Here is a 17,202-nt window from a genome sequence, read left to right as displayed (position 1 = left end):
CCTGGGGTTCCTCCTGTGATCTCCATGCATCCTGTCGTCTCCAGCCTGGCCCTCCAGCCACCCCAGCTCTGGAGTAGGGCCACGTTCCTCAGCTGCCTTTGGACAACAGTTCAGCAGCTTGGCCACGCCAGCGTTACAACCCAACACGGCCTCCGGGGGAAGAGATAGCATCCAGGGGCCTCCGGCAGCCTCTGCCAGCCTGCTGAGCCCGAGTCCGCGAAGTCAGGCTCAACGACTCCCGGTCTACAGCAGGCTCGCCGAGGGCACCGCCTGTGGTGTTTCCCCAGCAGTAAACACCCCCGACTGGAAAGTCCTCTGTGGAGTTGCGGGTAGGGCTCTCCTTCAGAGATTCAGTGAACACTTTCTTAAGGCCCCTGGGAGGGCTCAAGGAAACCCTGCAGGTAAAGCAGGAAATGTGGCATCTGGCAAGTTGCAGATGCTCAGGAAAGAAGACTTGCCTTTCCCTTCCCCATACTAGCCCCGCATCAAAAGCTCACTGCCACGGGCTCTTTGGCGGAGATTTTGCCATTCTGAAGCCCTAAGTCGGCTGTAGGTCCAACTCCTGGAGGGGCCTTTGAAGACACTCGGTCCACTCCGAGATGCTCAGTCAGTTCCCTGGTAACTGATCCCAGAGGTGGTGCCCCTGGGGAGGCTTTGGTCTCGTGTCCGGTCGTCTTCCGCCCTCTGCAGGTCGCGGTGCGATACTGCAGGCGCTGTTGGCAGGAGCACCAGGCACCCTGCCTCACAGACTCCAGAAAGTTTACAGGTTAGGACAGCAGGGCAAGGCCAGGTGTCTGAGAACACCACCTCGGCATAACAGTGATGTACAGCGCACAGAGCGCTCGCTTGTTTGATTTTCTTAACCACCCTGCCTTGCCTCTGTTGCTAAGCTCAGGAGAGAATTCACAGTCATTATCCAGTGCTTACAGCCTGGCTAATAACAGCTGACACATCTCCATCTTGGGCTACTGTCCTAATGTTCTAGAACATTCCAGATAGTCAATGAAACGGACCTGCATGGATCTCCATGGAACTAGTAGTTCAACTTGAACTGTCCCTCACTTTTAAAGAATGAAATCTGGCCATTTGTAGCAATGTGGATGGAACCGGAGAGTGTTATGCTGAGTGAAATAAGTCAGGAAAGAAAGACAGATACCATATGTTTTCACTTATATGTGGATCCTGAGAAACTCCACAGAAGACCGGGGGGAGGAGAATGGGGGGGGGGAGTTAAAGAGAGGGAAGGAGGCAAACTATAAGAGACTCTTAAATACTGAGAACAAACTGAGGGTTGATGGGGGGGGTGAGGGGAAAATGGGTGATGGGCATTGAGGAGGGTACCTGTTGGGATGAGCACTGATTGTTGTATGGAAACCAATTTGACAATAAATTACATATAAAATAAAATAAAATAAAATAAAATAAAATAAAATAAAATAAAACAAAATAAAATGTTCCTCACTTTTAACTGTGCTGTAACATGGCTGGCATATCTAGACTATTCTGAGGAAAGGAATTTTGTAAGAAAGTGTGTGTGTGTAGTGTGTGGGCACGTGTGTGGGTGTTTTGTGTGCCTGTGTTCTCTAGAAATGAAGACTGGCTAAGATATGGCAGATATTCGCATTTGGTGAGATCATGATGGTTAATAAGCATTTCTCACATGCCAACCAGTTGACCGTTTCATTTCTTAGTGGCATCAAGCGCTGGGCTCAACTGTATGGTTTCCCCTCTTCTCCCTCCGTGGCCAGAGCCATGGCCCCATCTGGGACAAGGTTGGGTGTTTGGAGCAGTGAAGGCACAGGATGATGTCACATCGTTCACCCAGCACCATACAGCAAAGAAATCTCCTGTGGGAACAGCTAGAGGAATGCTTGCTCCTCTCCTGTGCTCTTTACCAAGTTCTAGAACTTGGGAGATTCAAAGCAGAGTTCAATAAGCCCAGATGTCACATCACAGTAAGGGAGCCATGTCTCTGATAGCTGCAGATCCCTTATGTAACTGGAGTTTTCGGGTCGTATATTTATAGACTTTCAGAGCCAGGGAAGGCCTTAGAGATTAGTCCAGTCCAGTTCTTTCCTTCTAGAGTAAGGAAAAGCACAGAAAAGGGAAGTGACAGACTGAGGTCACACAGATAGAGACGCCGCTGGGATGAGAACCCAGGCTTCTTGACTGTGATTCTTCGGGTTGATCTTGATTTTGGTAGCGTGATTTCTAGATGGAAATTACTCTGGCAACGAATGAAGATTTTTAATTTTTTATAAAGTTTATTGGTTTCGAGAGACAGAGAGAACACGCACATGGGAGAGGCAGAGACAGAGGGAGAGAGAGAGAGAGAGAGAGAAGATCCCAATCAGGCTCTGTGCACTGTCAGCACAGAGCCCGGCGCGGGGCTCGATCTGACAAACCGTGACATCATGACCTGAGCCGAAATCAAGAATCAGACGTTTAACCAACTGAGCCACCCAGGAGCCCCTCAAGTGAAACATTTTAAACCTGATTTCTTTTACTGTATAAAGGGGAAGAGAAAGAAACCTAGCACATTGTAGGTGCTCAGTAAATGTGTTGGTCGGCTTTGGATGGTATAGAATAATTTCCTTGCTGCCACTTAACAAGGTTAGATTAACCTTGAATTTGTTTCAGTGTCTATTCTCTTCAATGATCAAAGGTGGTTAGGGATTTGAATCTCACCCAACTGTCCCATTGCAAAGTTGACTATGGGTCAGCGGTTATAATGTGATGTTCATTGGTTTGAAGGGAAGACTTTCTAGTTTAGGATGGAAGCTTCCGGAGGCTGGGGGGGCATCTTCTTTGAAGGACAGACACTGTCAGCACCTAAAGCTATACAGCCTTGCCTGTGAGCTGGGACAGAGCACGTACACCTATCAGACATACATGATTAAAGCAGACATACAAAGATTCTCATTGCATATTAGCCACGTGGGCCTAAGAGTTCTGAATTTGCTTATCATTATGTTTGCAAACGATATTTTTGATCAAAATCTTCAGCGAAAACAAAACAAAATCTTCCAATGCATTCCATGTGCTTCCACACATCATCCTGATGACTCACAGCACCGTCACCCCATGACATGTATAGATCATGTTCTGCAGGCATGTCTCATGCTCCATGGAAACTCCCGCGCATAATAAGCAGCCTCTGCTGGGGGCTTTGTCGTCAGACCCTCACAGACCAGGGCTTACAGCTTTCTGCAGTGCCAGTGACACACTAGGAAGGAATGATAGAAAACTCATCACCGGGGTCTTCCCATAGCACAGGACACGTTGCCCACTCGGATGCCCATGCCACCTCCCACCACTGCCGGCCACCATTCCAAGGCCAGCCATCCCTCTGCAGTCTCAGCTGTTGGCAGTGCCCACAGGGCAGGGCCCCCTAACTACCTAGTCGTTCCTTTAGTTTTGCCAAGCACTTCCCATGTGGGAGGCACTCTAGTAGGCCCTAAAGCCACAGGAATGACCAAATACGGAAGTGGTCCCTTCACACGTGCTACACACAGTCCCTGAAATCATGGTTGGGTCATAGAATCAGTTACTCATGCAAACCTGCTGCAGGGATTTAACTCACTGGTGTGTTATAACAGAGCAAAGGGGCTTGGGTCAGAATCTGTGCTTTAGGTCCCAGGACCTGGAGGGCTTCATTAAATCAATGAGTTCTGCATCAGACTCTTTTCAAGGAGCTAACTTGGCCACCTGGGTAAGCTTATCGGGAGCCAGGCAGCACCTCGTCTCCTGGGGAAGGGGGTTGGGAAACTGTCAGCATGTGGCCATGGTGAGAAGGTTCTGGGCTGTGGGAAGGTTGCTACAGAGTTGTGGGCATCCTCGCTGCCTGGAAACTCGACACGTGGTCTGGTGGTCTTACCCCATAGCTAAAGCTATTGGCAGATGACAGTGGCCTACCTGGGGACCCCTCGGTCTCCCTCACCCTTGGTGCTGAGGCCTGAAAAGGCAGATTGGCCTGCTTTCAAGACTCTCCCGCAACCTCCCATGCCTGGAACCCTTTTGGTCCACGAGTACCCATTTCAGCTCTAAACCAAAAAGGCCCAACAAATCTTCCACAAATACCCAGGAGGAAATCCAACTTGGGTTATCAGGAAGAATCTGGCTCTGCTAACTCAACAGAGGCTGCTGTTGCAAAGGCCGTTGGAGGGTCCTGTGTGGGCGGAGCCCGCTTCAGCACAACTCAGAGGCAACAGGGGAAGAACCTGTCCCTGCATGGTCCTCTGTGGCCAGGCGTTGTGCACTACAAGTATCATGGAAGCGCTTCCCATGGTCCAAAGACCATAGAATTCCTCCTACATGCTGCTATGTACACTAAGGTCGTAACCAGCCACCGCAAAATACAATTAGCTGGTTTCCTAAGAGACCACAAAGTCTCTGTGGGCATCCGTGTGTGCCAGCATCGGTATGGCATGTAGTCATCGCAGAACGAACATGGTGCATCTAATCAATTCCTTAACTCCGCTTTTTGTCTCTGTCTCCATAGCACTCACACGGTGGCTTTCGCAAAGAAGGGTCCCCAAAGTGCTAGTGATGGACGCTAAAGACTAGGCTCTTCTGGACGTTTACCCATCACCCTCATCTTCAAGGGAAAAAATTAAATCTGCGGTTGACAACTGTGCACCAAAGAGCCCTCTTTCCTCTAAGGAAGCCCAGCTACAAACTTCATTTCTTGCTCTTTTCCAGCAAGATCGAGAGGGTGCCTCAACGGCACAAGGAAGGCAGCGAGGACCCAAGGCTGCCCAGTGGACAGGGAGCCTGGCATCCCGCTCTCCTCTCTGCATGGGCCGCCTCTGCCCGGCCTCCCCCCAACGGAGTGGGTGCTCGAGGGGCCTCATACCAGCCTGGTGAACTGGTCCACGCAGGCGTTGCGGATCTTCTCCGGGGTGGCGGGGCTGTTTAGCTGGAAAAGCTTCTTCGTCTTACAATCCGGGTTCCCAGCTCGAGCTGCACAGATGGCATCCTTGATGGCGAAGAAGATGGAGGCTGCCAGGAAGAGGGGCGGTTCACCGACAGCCTGGGCGGACAGAGCGCAGGACAGGGAGTCAGGCAACAGGACCCCAGCCTCTGTGCCAGGAGGGCTGGAGATGCCCGGAACCCCAGCCAGCCCCAGCGGGCCACGGCCAGCAAGACAGGAAGGCTGCTCATAATTCTTCAGGGCTGAGAACAACCAATCTGGTAAATGACTCAACCTCGATGGCGTTCTCAACTCTTACTGCGTCACTTTTCTCTGATGACACCATGCAAAGAAAATGTACCATTCAAAGCTGTTTTAAATAATTATATTTTATGGACAAAGTGTCTGACATGAATTTGGACCCTTTCCTCGCAGTTATAAGGCTGGGGGAATCCTCTACCTGCAACTCTGACACCCACCTTTACAGGCACCTTAATTATACTTGTAGGCACCCTAATTATACTTACAGCATTGTCTGGAATCTAGGCATCACGGCCAATAGGAATTGAACATTTTCTAGCAGAGTTGGCTTTGTTCCCCCAAAGCACTGACCAGAAATCCCATGTATCAAAAGCACTAGAGATGCTTATTAAAAATGCATGTTGCAGGGACCTACTCCAGCCCTCCTGAATCAAATTTCTAGGGACAGGTCTCACAAAAATGTATTTTTTTCATGAGCCTGCAGTGATCCCAAGGCATGCTAAAGCGTGAGAGTTGATGGCGAGATCTCAAAGTGTCCCAGACCCAACCACGGTGAAGTAAATCATGAAAGGAACAAATGGGTATGTTTCACTGGTTACAAGTGATTACGTGTTTTCCTTCTTTGATTAGGACTGTATCAATCAGCTTATGGGATTTTCAACCATTTTTCATAATTACTGGGGACCGGGAGGAAATAAGGGATGATTCTAATCCTTGAGGCATGCAGATCGAGTTTCAAGTCAGGTGCCAACCACTGAAGGAGGCACAAGAGTTTGCACAAATGTATTGCCCCATCTGCAGTGAATGTGCTATTTTTAAGGGATAACAGGGAGGGGTGTGTACCTGTGGGGTCCTCTTTAGGACCAAGCTCAAGATGCACACCTGAGACATAGATGTCAGTCAGGACTTGACCTACAGGACTGGATTAAAGGCATTTCTCCGAGTGCGCCCAAAGGAGCTGGCTTTGACCACACAGAGCTGGTGTCATCCCAGTTTTCTTTTTCCCAGGCAGGGACTGCCCATCGCTCCACCATCCTCGCCAAAACTCCTGTCAAGCACCCTGGTCTCTTCCAGACAAGGCCCCTGCAGACCCACGCGGTAGGTGGGTCTTACCCCCATGTCCTCCTACAGTGCAGACCCAGGGCAACAGTACCTTGGACGCATAGATGGCCTTCTTGTTGGGACAGTCACGGAGCAGCGACACCCTGAACTCACTGGGGATGCTGCCAAACGCAGGGATCTTGTAGGTGCTGGGGCCACGGGTGTGCAGGCTCCCCTCCGGGGAGTAGTGCAGCTCCTCCAGGGTGAACAGGCCAAGGCCCTGGACAAACGCCCCTTCTACCTGCAGGCCAGACAGAGACCGTGGCCACTCTGCCTACCCCTCCCCAAGGACGGATACCGCTTCCCACAATAGGCGCCAAGCCCCACGGCGAGTGGGTGTGGAAAGAAGCTGAAAACAGCCCTCTGCAGACAGCCCAGCTGGCTCCTGCCCGGCCTGGGATCAGCTATCTGGGCCTTCGCCAGGCAGTGGTGTAGGCAGAGCAAAGGCATTAGCACTGAAGGTTGGCCAAGTCCATGACCACCCTGGTCACCCATGTGCCTTACCTGTCCAATATCAATGGCAGGGTTCAGACTGGAGCCGACATCCATGACAATATCTGTGCGGAGGTTCTAAAGTGGATGGCAAAATACAAATAGTGTGAGAAGAAAGGAATGTGTGGAATGATAGATGGGGCTCAGTGACCCTTAAATTATTGTGTCAACCCAGATAGGACGTGCCCCGGGCATGCTCAGGCAGGGTGCTCCTATCCCTGTCAGTCTGCACTGGTATCGTGAATGCCGAGGTTTGAGTCTGTGACCACTAGGCAGGGGAAGGGAGTGGCCACACTCTTCAGGCGATCAGAAGGAACTGTGGACACACACACACACCCATGAGCAGGAAGGCTGGTTCCCAGGCTCCTGGGACTTGGAACCTGAGTCTGGACAGATAGTGTAAGGAAGGGGACAACAAACTGCATTCCACAGGCTGATTCCAGTCTGTGCCCTGTTTTTGTAGGCCCTGTGAGCTAATTATGGTGTTTACGTTTTCTTACAATTTTTGGAATGTTTTGTTTATTTGTGAGAGAGAGAGAGAGACAGAGTACGAGCAGGGCAGGGATAGAGAGAGAGGGAGACACAGAGTCTGAAGCAGGCTCCAGGCTCTGAGCTATTAGCACAGAGCCGAATGTGGGGTCCAAATCCATCAACCGTGACATCATGACCTGAGCCCAAGCCGGACATTAACCGACTGAGCCACCCAGGTGCCCCAATGGTGTTTACGGTTTTAGATGACCGACAAAAATAAGAATATGTCGCGACATGTGAAAACTATGAGAAATTCACATTCAGTGTGCACAAATCACATCATACTGGAACACAGCCATGCCCATTTGTTTGCATACATCTATGGCTGATCTTGTGCTACAGTGATGGAATTGAGTAGTTGAGGCAGAGTCTTTGTGGCCCAGAAAGCCTCAAATATTTACTCTCTGGTCCTTCATCGGAAGTTTGCCAGGCTGTGACATCACACATTATTCTCCCAGCCACAAAGTGTGTCTCTATTGGTTCTTGATGTTTGCAACTCACTTGTTTCTCTTCTCTTTCCCCTAACTTAGTACTAAGATTTTGCAAACCTCTTACTTTATGATCTCCTGTTAAGCAGTCGATTTCCACTTCAGAGCAAGCCACCCCATAGCTGAAGTAGTGGAAGGGATTCCCAGAGTTCGTCTCAAAGCTGTAGCCAATGTTGGGTGTTCTGGAGGAGATAACAGAAAACACTGCATATGTATTAAGATTAACATGCCCCCCCACCTACACACACACACACACACACACACACACACACACACACAGCTTGTCCCACAAAATCCTAAGACTCCACAGGTTTTATTTTTTCATTCAGCTGCCCTTCAAAAGAGTCCACGTGTTTTTAATATTTTGGACCTGTTAATGAAACCCAGGTATTCCAGAGTTTCTTGCCTCATGTCTGCTAGGATCTGCCAATGGCCCTTATGTGACGCCTTCTGTACAGCCCAGGGGTGTATAGTATCCGTGTGCCCGCCTCTATGTGGTAGAAGCAGGTGACACATTTGCCCAAGCTCACGAAGGACACGAAAACCACACCCAAAGGAAGTGTTGGATTAGAGTTCAAGCTCTCAGAACCAAAGCCCCTGCCTGTGCCACCTCCTGGGCTGCTCACCTTTCTCCAGGGGAGAGTTAAGGTCAGCATCTCATGTCAGCCTGGGTGTACCTTTAACCCCTTGCCTGCATTTCTCCTCGGCTACTGGCCCCTTCTCGGGGTCAACAAATGATTCGGGGAAAGTGCTATTCATAAAAGCAGATGCTCTCTTCTACGTTATTCTTCTTTGATCCTGAGTATCTTATACAATTCCAAGTTCACACGAGCCACACATGTGTGCGTGCATATTCTCCCAACTGGAGTTCACAGTACTCTGCCTCTCTGTTTTTCTACGCATGACACAGAAATAACGTGAGCTGAAGGGATCGGAATCTGCATGAAAACAAAACCAACTCGGAGCTGAGGGAAAAGGCTTCTCCCAGGAGAACCCACCACCTCCTTTGACCTCTGAGGTCATCATCTTCACCTGGGTGTTCCTGTATCCTACCCAGTCTTACCAACTCTGACAACGGAACGAGAACGTCCGAGAACATCTGCTCTAATCTCTGACTGTGCAGGTCAAATGTCACATAAGCCAGGGAGCACTGGCAAAACGTGACTTTGCCTAACATGCATACTGAACTATTTTTCCAAACCTACTGATCTGTGAAAGAAAAGGTCCTAATTAAATTCTCCAGAGAAAACTAGAACATTATGGGAGATAGCAAATTGGATCGCATCTTCTTCCAGCCTTTACATCAACTGGGCAGGGTCTCTAGCTCTTCGTACTGCTACTGGAGTTCAAAGTAGCAGAAGGCGTGTGCTCTTTTCCAAGTCCCACGTCAAGTTCCCCTGAACTCTGCGCTTTGGAACGAGACCACGTGTTCTAAATCTTCCTCTCTTTCTGTCCCAGGAAAGCCTCCGTAAAGAAAGCCAACGCACACAGCAGAGTAACTAACACACAAGGGTAACGCCACACGGCAGACAGCCCTGGGTCTAGGGGAATGCCGAGGGAGGATGGTCCCACCACGTCGTAAATGAGGAAAAGGGCTCAGAGAGAATCCCTCATTTCTCCAAATGGAATGGTACACTTTAAGACCAGAACTAGAACACAGGTCTTCTCTTAACGGCAGCTCATGCTTTTGCCTCGTTGGCACATAGGTTGGCAATGCCAGGTATTTCAGAGCATCTTTCAATTGAAATTGACACAAGTCCACTGAAGCGTCTCGGTGGGACTGCTCTCTCCTGACCAAAGGCTGAGAGCATTTGGTGCAGGAGAGGACTTCAGAGGCTAGGATGACCACAGTTTGTGAGGTGGGTGACAGCAGCATTGTCCTTACTTATAAAACCCGGTAGCAGACAAGCTCACTGCGTCCAGGTAGGCAGCTGTGACCTGACGAGAGGAAAGAGACAACAGGAAGGGCTTAGCATGGGTGCCAGAATCCCTGACCCAGCACTAAGATTTCATGAGCTCCCCCTCCTCCTCCGGAAGCTGACCAACTATTTGCACCGGTGGTCCTCGCTTCCACACCCTGCCTCACATTCTCACTGCACTGGGTGACCACACTGTGCTCTCACCTGCACTAGGTCCCCGCCATTGGAAGCCTGGGGGGCTACAGTAGCCTCTTAACTGGTCTTCCCCCATCACGTAGCCTCCCCACGCTGCCAGGTAGCCCAACCCAATCACAGTGAGCATCTTAACATACCATACTGCCTACATCACTCCCCTACTCTACAACTTTGGCTGACTCCCCATTGTCCATAGAGCAAATGCTTCACATTAAGGACCCCAATCCTCTCTCTGGCTTTATGTTGCCCACGCGTCATCGCCATGCCAGCCATACTGATGTATTTTAGTCCTTCCTTGTCCCCACACCTCTGCACCTCCGTTCGTGTGGTTCCTGCATTGTACTTGTCCCAATAATTTTCTCCCCTCAACGACCAGCTCAAGTTGGCCTCTCCGGGTCTCCATGCTAAAAATCCAAACTACCAAAGTCAACCTACATTCATGGGGTATTTATGTGTGCGGTATCTGTGAGTGTACGAAGGGAAGTAGAGGTCACGTGCGGCACAGTAAGGTGAGTGGGTCTGAGAAAAAGAGCTTATTTTCTTTGAGTCTATGGAGGGAGACTAGTACAATCTGAGGTGGGTCAGGTGTGGGCTCATTTTCTATGTTCCCACTGTGCTCACTTTCCCACCCCAGCTCTACTCTGGGAGATGGTAAAGCAGGGCTGCCACTGAGATGTCTGCTTGTTGGAAGAGATGAAGCCCCCCGCCTGCCCCCAGAGACAGACGTCCTTAACGCCCCCCTCTGAGGGTTCCCGACACACAGGCACCAAACCAGAAACCAGAGAACTGGGCTCATTCTTGTGATGAGAAGAGTGGCTTGCCTGCCACTTGTAAAACCACAGGAAGGATATAAACTCTTGGGAGATGTCTTTTTCCCCACTCCTTCACAGATGGAGCCTCAGTGGACCCAGACTCCAGAGCTGAGGAAGGGGAAGTGCTGCGAAGCAGCCCTCTGAGAGCAGGTTTGAGGAAAACCAGACTCCTCAAGCCTCAGGACAAGCGGGGTACGGAACCAGGACCGAGTCGGGCACCTTCAACGGTCGCCCTACCTTCTCAGGCTCAGGGCAGCCAAACCCCCAGTCGCCATGGGGTTGTCAAGATCCTGGCTCAGAAGTTTTCCTCCAGTGCCTTCCCTCCACTATGAAAACCATGGAGAAAGGGGCCCAGCAAGGTGGAGCATTTACCTGTGCTGTGAAACCCTACGGACCACTCAGCTTCTCTGCCTCTGGGCCTAGATCGTGACCTATTCCTGCTGCGGCAGGGACAGAGAACCTGCCTTTAATTTCTCTCCTCTTCAAAAGCACGTTGGATCAGCTCAGACTTACCCAGTCTTCCCAGGAGCCACTGGGATTCTTTTTCTTGAAGGGTTCCAGCCTTTTCAGAATGGTCTGACAAGCTTCCTAAGAACACACGCCCACACACCAGACATATCAGTCTTCCGTATTTCCTGGCCCAGGCCAAACCCCAAGGGCCTCAGCAAGGCTACCTCCAAGTAATGCTGTGCCCAAGGTGCCACTCAAATAGTCTTGCCACCGTCTTAAGAATGACTGGGTGGCTTCCACTCCAGGACCCTGCCATAGGAACTGGCATTGGCCCTTGCTGGGAGAACACCCGGTTCTTAGGCTAAAGAAGATGAAATATTTGAGGGAACCCAAAGGAACTGACTTCTCCCATCAAACTCCTCTGTTAATTACAACCCCTATGTGGAAAGAGAAGTAAGTTGGTGGGATCCGGCCAGCTGCAAATACGAATTCCAATTTCAGTCCATGGTCTGGTGGCCAGTTCTAACACTGGGGAGTATGTCTTTCCAGAACCCCCCCTGGGACCCTCCAAATCTCCTCCCCATCCTACACTCATCCTTCTTGACTTTGACAGAAGTGATTGTGGCTTTTAGGCCTCTCTTTCAACTTGGTATTGGGAGGAACAGCATTCTCTTGGATAAGACAGCCAAAGGCATGGCCACAGCCAAAGAGCCTATAAGGACCATTCCAGCTTCCACCCCAGGTAGCTCTGTGGGCCCAAAGCACTTGACTGGCCCTCAGCTCTGCTGGCTCCCCAGGCTCCTTACATAGACGGCCTGTCCGTTGATGTCAGTGCTGACAGAGGCAGCTGTGGGAGAGGTGTTAGGCACGGTGTTTGTGCTTGTCTCGCTGATGTAAATCTTAGAGGTGGGGATTTTCAGTGCTCTGCTGGCCACCTGAGAAAAGAGACAACATCACTTTCTCAGGGAAGGCTTGGCATGGGGCTTGGTTGCCTTCTCCCCAAGACCGTTTCAGGTTCACCATTACAGGCAATAAAATAATTTTATAAGCTATAAGCCTATTGAGACTGGGATGTTCTTATATCTGTCTCAATTTGAAGCAGAACATTATGGAGTGGTTTTGTTGCATAAAAAAATTCATAATGGTGACTAGCAGTGCTTTTTAAAGCTAAGCTTGGCTTTTTAAAAAATCCACTCTGGCCAGTCCATGAGCTAAGCAGGTGTTCCAACTCTACTCCAGTTCCAACGTCCTAGCTCCTCTGTGTGGGGGAAACCTTTATACACACAACACAGCCTCTTACATAGTGTTAGGGAAGGTCACCAAAAATATGTGACCTACCGGGGGCTCCCTGGGGGCTCAGTTGGTTAAGTGTCTTACTCTTGGTTTCATCTCAGGTCATGATCTCACAGTTCATGAGTTCAAGCCCCAAGTCAGGTTCCGCACACTGACAGTGCAGAACTCTCTCTCCCTCTCTCTTTGTCCCTCCATTGCTCATGCTCTCTTTCTCTCTCAAAATAAATAAATAAACATTTGTTTTAAACGTGACCACCAGTTGACCCAGGAGCTGGACTCAAAGGATCAGAGGCTCCTCACCACTTCCCCTGTCCTTGGAATGTGGGTTCTGCTTGCCTTTCTGGCTCCCAGGGGCTGCTTCTGTGACACAGCCTCAAGATGATGACGTGGGATTGAGAACACCTGCACAGTACCTTGGCTAAACCCAGTTGAGGCCTCTCTCCCTGCAAACTTTTAAGATATGGTGGGCGGGGGTAGGGATCCATTTGTCTTGCTGCCACCCAAGGCAAGCCTCTCAGGTAAGTTCCCTTTGCATCTTAACTCTGTGACCTGCCAACCTGGGCCTCTTTTTTCTGTCTGCCTCTGCCCTCTGAGTACAGGGGCCAGTTTCAGATTACTCCCAAGAAGCTCCTGAGCAACTTGTAAACCAACACAACCCCACGGCCCTAGAATGTGGGTAACGGAAGTGACCTGAGTGGTGACCTGGCCAACCGCTTTGCACAGAGGAAGACACAGAGGCCGAGAGGGGAGAAGACTTGCCCGAGGTCACACGTAAATGGGCAGCGGAGCCGGGACCGACCACAGCTGAGGCCGGCTTCTGCTTCTAAGGTGTGCCGCCACTCACTTGCTCATAGCGTCCTCCCTCACGTGGATGCCATGATGTTGGAGAGGACACCCCCCCCCCCCCCGCCCCATGTGCAGGCTGCTCACCTGGACCATCTTGGTGTGAAGGCCTTGGCCCATCTCAGTGCCTCCATGGGTCAGCAGCACAGAGCCATCTGTATACACGTGAACCAGGGCTCCTGCCTACAGGAAGAGAAGGATTCTAAACACAAAATTGGGTCAATCCTAACTCAGCCAGATGCTTGGGGCCAATATTTCTGGAGCCCAGGAGAAAGAAAACCAGAAGCAGCATTTGGATTAAAGCCTCAGACTCGAATTAAAGCACCATGAATCTTGTGATTTAACCATGTAGCCCTTCAACAGTTCCCGAAAAATTTCCACTCTCTCTCTTTCTCTGTGTCTTCCACAGAAGGAAGGAGGTCAAATGTCTTTGTGCTCATTCTTAGATGAAGCCATAGGATCAGAAAGGCAGAGTAGCTGTCTGTAGCCCTTCAGTCAGGAAGAAGGAGACCTGAGAGTTGACCTCAGATCTCTGAGCCTCGTGCTGCCTTCACTGACCTGTGACATCCTGGACAAATAGGGATATGCAAGTTCAAGTCCATTTAAACAGCAGAGAGCCCCTCCACTCGCACTGGTACCAGCCACAACGGCCTTTCCCATGTGATAGCGCAGACAGAGGGGGAAATGGGGCCCCAGCCCAGGGGAGAGGCACAAAATTATACAAGGCAATTACCTGATTCAGAAAAGGAACAGTGAAGCTTATTCCAAACTTGGTAGGAATTATGGACAACCCTCTCTTCTTCCAACAATTCTCCCTGGAGAAAAAAAGGAAGATTTGCATAGAACATTTTCTATCATGGTTGTGTCAACTTAGATGTAGTTTCAGTCAACATCTTTGTAAAGTTGGAACAAGGCATCCTTGGAGCTGCCCACATGGTACTTATCATAACTGAGTTGTGCCCCAGTTGGGCAAACCAAATGAAAAAGGGGTGGGATTGTGTTCTTCAGCTGCGCTGAAGGAGGACCCATCCCTGAGGGTCTGCACTTGAAAGTATCAAAACTTCCTCCCAGAGTGGAGCTCAGAGTCAGGGTGCTGTGACTGTACCAGGGAAGACAGTCACTTATGACACTCACTGATGATAGTGGTAACACCTTTTCTGTGCTTTCTGTTTGGTTTTCTGGGTAACTTAGTGAGGAAACAGGGCCGGTGTAACTACCCCCATTTTACAGATGTTGAAACTGGGGCCTAAGAAAATGGAGTGACTGTAAGGTCACAGTGATAGATTCATGCTAGAGGCCGCTGCATCACTATGGTGTTCTTAGTCCTCGGCTGGTGTGCTCCAACAGCAGATGAGTGTAAAGGTGAACCATATTGATGGGCTATGATACTGAGTGCAGGCTGTATATGCCCATCTGCCCCCAGGCTGAACAAATCATTTGAGTATCTTAAAGAGATGGCTGGGAGTGGGTCAGCAAACTCAGCACCCTCAAGCACCTTACTAGCTTGGTATTATGAGTATCGCAAATGTGCTGTAGAATATGAAACCCGAGAGAATGCCAGAATATCAGACTCCTCCCCTCCCGGTGCTTACTCGTTGAACTTGTCAGCCTCCCTCTTCCGGGCATGATACTGAGAGCTTGCTAGGCATTCCTCCCAGCACCTGGGCAAGGTGAACCCCTCAAGCTTCTGGTTGAAGTGGGTCAGGTCCCCTTCCTTATACATGTTTTTCCTTCGCACCTTTGCAAGGAGAGAGACACTGAGGCCTTGTTGGTGGCAAGAGATGAACGGATACAACCTAAAGTTAAGGTTCCAACCCCTCTCCTCTGCCCCCGTGGGAGATGCCCAAGACACAAAGCCAATGTCCCCTCCAAGTAGGTTAACCTGTGCCACCAAATTCCCAGCTTACCTCCTCTGCCGGCAGCCCACAGGTCACTGCGACTTCACTCATCCAATGCTCAGCAATGAGCATTGCCTGGGGCCCCCCAAAGCCCCTGAAGGCCGTGTTGGAGGGCAGGTTGGTCTTGCATATCCGCCCAGTGCCCCGGATGTTGGGGATGTTATAACAGTTGTCCATGTGGAATAGAGCTCGTTCCATTATCTGCAGCAGATAATGGAAAATGGGAGACAGCAGTGCACCGATTTCATTGGCTCCTCAAGAAAGGGATGTTGAAGGCTGCACCCATCCTTGCCTTTCCAGCCCCAGTGGCCACTGCTCCTCCTCAGGCCCAAATTATTTCTTCTCTGGTACTGCAACAGACTCCTTACTGGGCTCCTGGCCTCTGTGTCTCTCCCTCCTCTAATCTCTGCCTCAAACTGCAACATAAGGTCATTTCGTGTCAACCTCTTGCCTAAAAATGGCACTTAATCTCTTCGGAGTAAAGTTCATACATCTTTCAGCATGGAACTCAAGACTCTTTATGACGTTTCCCCAATATATTTTTTCCTCTCTTCTGACTACATGTTACTCTCACCTGACATGCCCGCCCTCCCCTGCACCTTTCCCATCTACTAACATCCTCATTCAGTTCTCTCCTGGGGAAGCCCTTCCCAGACTCCCCAGTTAGGACTGGTCAGTTGCCTCTATAAAAAAAGGAAGATAGAAAAGAAAAGAAAAGAAAAGAAAAGAAAAGAAAAGAAAAGAAAAGAGGTGATTTTATGAATTATTTTTAATTTTTTTAATGTTTATTTATTTTCTTGAATGATAGAGAGAGCACAAGTGGGGGAGGGGAAGAGAGAGGGAGACAGAATCTGAAGCAGGCTCCAGGCTCAGAGCTGTCAGCACAGAGCCTGATGCAGGGCTCGAACTCACGGACCACGAGATCATGTCCTGAGCCAAAGTCGGACGCTTAACCGACTGAGCCACCCAGGCACCCTTGAATTCTTTTTAAAGCAGTTTCTTTTCCCATTGAATTTGTATGGCAAGTAGTTTAAAGAGTCAAATACTTCATGGGGTACATTTTTGAAACTTGCATGTCTGAAATGTCTTTCTTCTCCTCTTACCCTTAACTAATGATTTGGTTATATATAGGATTCTTGGTTGGAATTAGGTTTTCCAGTTTCCCTCAACATTCTGAAGGCATTTTGGTAGTGCATTCGAGCTCTCCAGTATTGACAAATCCAATCGATGTCTTTCCAGTTCTTGGAAATAGTTGTGTTTTTCTCCTCCCTGCAAGTTGTAAAATCTTTATCTCCAGGTTTCTCCAAGTTCACAGTGATATAACTTAGCATAGTTCTATTTTCCTTCATTGCGCTTGTTATTGGATGGGCTCTTTTAATCTTAAACTGTATGCCCATTAGTTTGGGGAGATTTCTTTTTTTTTCAATATATGAAGTTTATTGTCAAATTGGTTTCCATACAACACCCAGTGCTCGTCCCAAAGGTGCCCTCCTCAATACCCATCACCCACCCTCCCTTCCCTCCCACCCTCCATCAACCCTCAGTTTGTTCTCAGTTTTAAAGAGTCTCTTATGCTTTGGCTCTCTTCCACTGTAACCTCTTTTTTTTTTTTCCTTCCCCTCCCCCATGGGTTTCTGTTAAGTTTCTCAGGATCCACATAAGAGTGAAACCATATGGTATCTGTCTTTGTCTGTATGGCTCATTTCACTTAGCATAACACTCTCTAGTTCCATAGTTTGGGGAGATGTCTTGAGTTACTTCTTGATAGTTGCCTCCTCTCTCTTGTTTCCATTCTTTCTCTCTGAAATTTCTATCGTTTGGGTCTCCTGGACTAGTCCTCGAATTTCGTTGTATTTTCTTTCCAATTGTTCTGTATTTTTTTTCTTTTGTTTGGAGAGATTTGCTGAAGTGTCTTTCAACCCTTTTGCTTTCAGAGTTTTATCTCACCAGAGTTAGTTTTTATTCTCCAAATGCTTCTTGTTTATGGCCTCCTATTCTTTCTCGAAG

At 49.4% G+C, this 17,202-nt stretch overlaps 1 protein-coding gene across 3 annotated transcripts in view; it reads right to left on the bottom strand.

Moving 5' to 3' along the window:
• Positions 1–2,244: 2,244 nt before the first annotated feature.
• The window catches only part of XDH (xanthine dehydrogenase), a 57,182-nt gene continuing 42,224 nt past the window's right edge, over positions 2,245–17,202 (bottom strand). For 2 of the 3 annotated variants that reach the window (XM_045053317.1, XM_045053318.1), the window contains 12 exons: positions 15,205–15,396; positions 14,890–15,035; positions 14,031–14,112; positions 13,385–13,480; positions 11,968–12,096; positions 11,225–11,299; positions 9,671–9,723; positions 7,853–7,967; positions 6,779–6,844; positions 6,327–6,515; positions 4,856–5,032; positions 2,939–3,226 (listed from right to left, as the gene is read on the bottom strand). In XM_045053317.1, the coding sequence (XP_044909252.1) occupies positions 3,176–3,226; positions 4,856–5,032; positions 6,327–6,515; positions 6,779–6,844; positions 7,853–7,967; positions 9,671–9,723; positions 11,225–11,299; positions 11,968–12,096; positions 13,385–13,480; positions 14,031–14,112; positions 14,890–15,035; positions 15,205–15,396 (1,371 nt within the window). In that variant the 3' untranslated portion in view covers positions 2,939–3,175. 3 annotated transcript variants of the gene reach the window in all.

The sequence above is a fragment of the Felis catus genome, chromosome A3, assembly GCF_018350175.1.
Source record: "Felis catus isolate Fca126 chromosome A3, F.catus_Fca126_mat1.0, whole genome shotgun sequence".
NCBI classification, from domain to species: domain Eukaryota; kingdom Metazoa; phylum Chordata; class Mammalia; order Carnivora; family Felidae; genus Felis; species Felis catus.
Note: the sequence above shows the minus strand (reverse complement) of the source record. Positions and strands in the feature narration are given on the sequence as shown.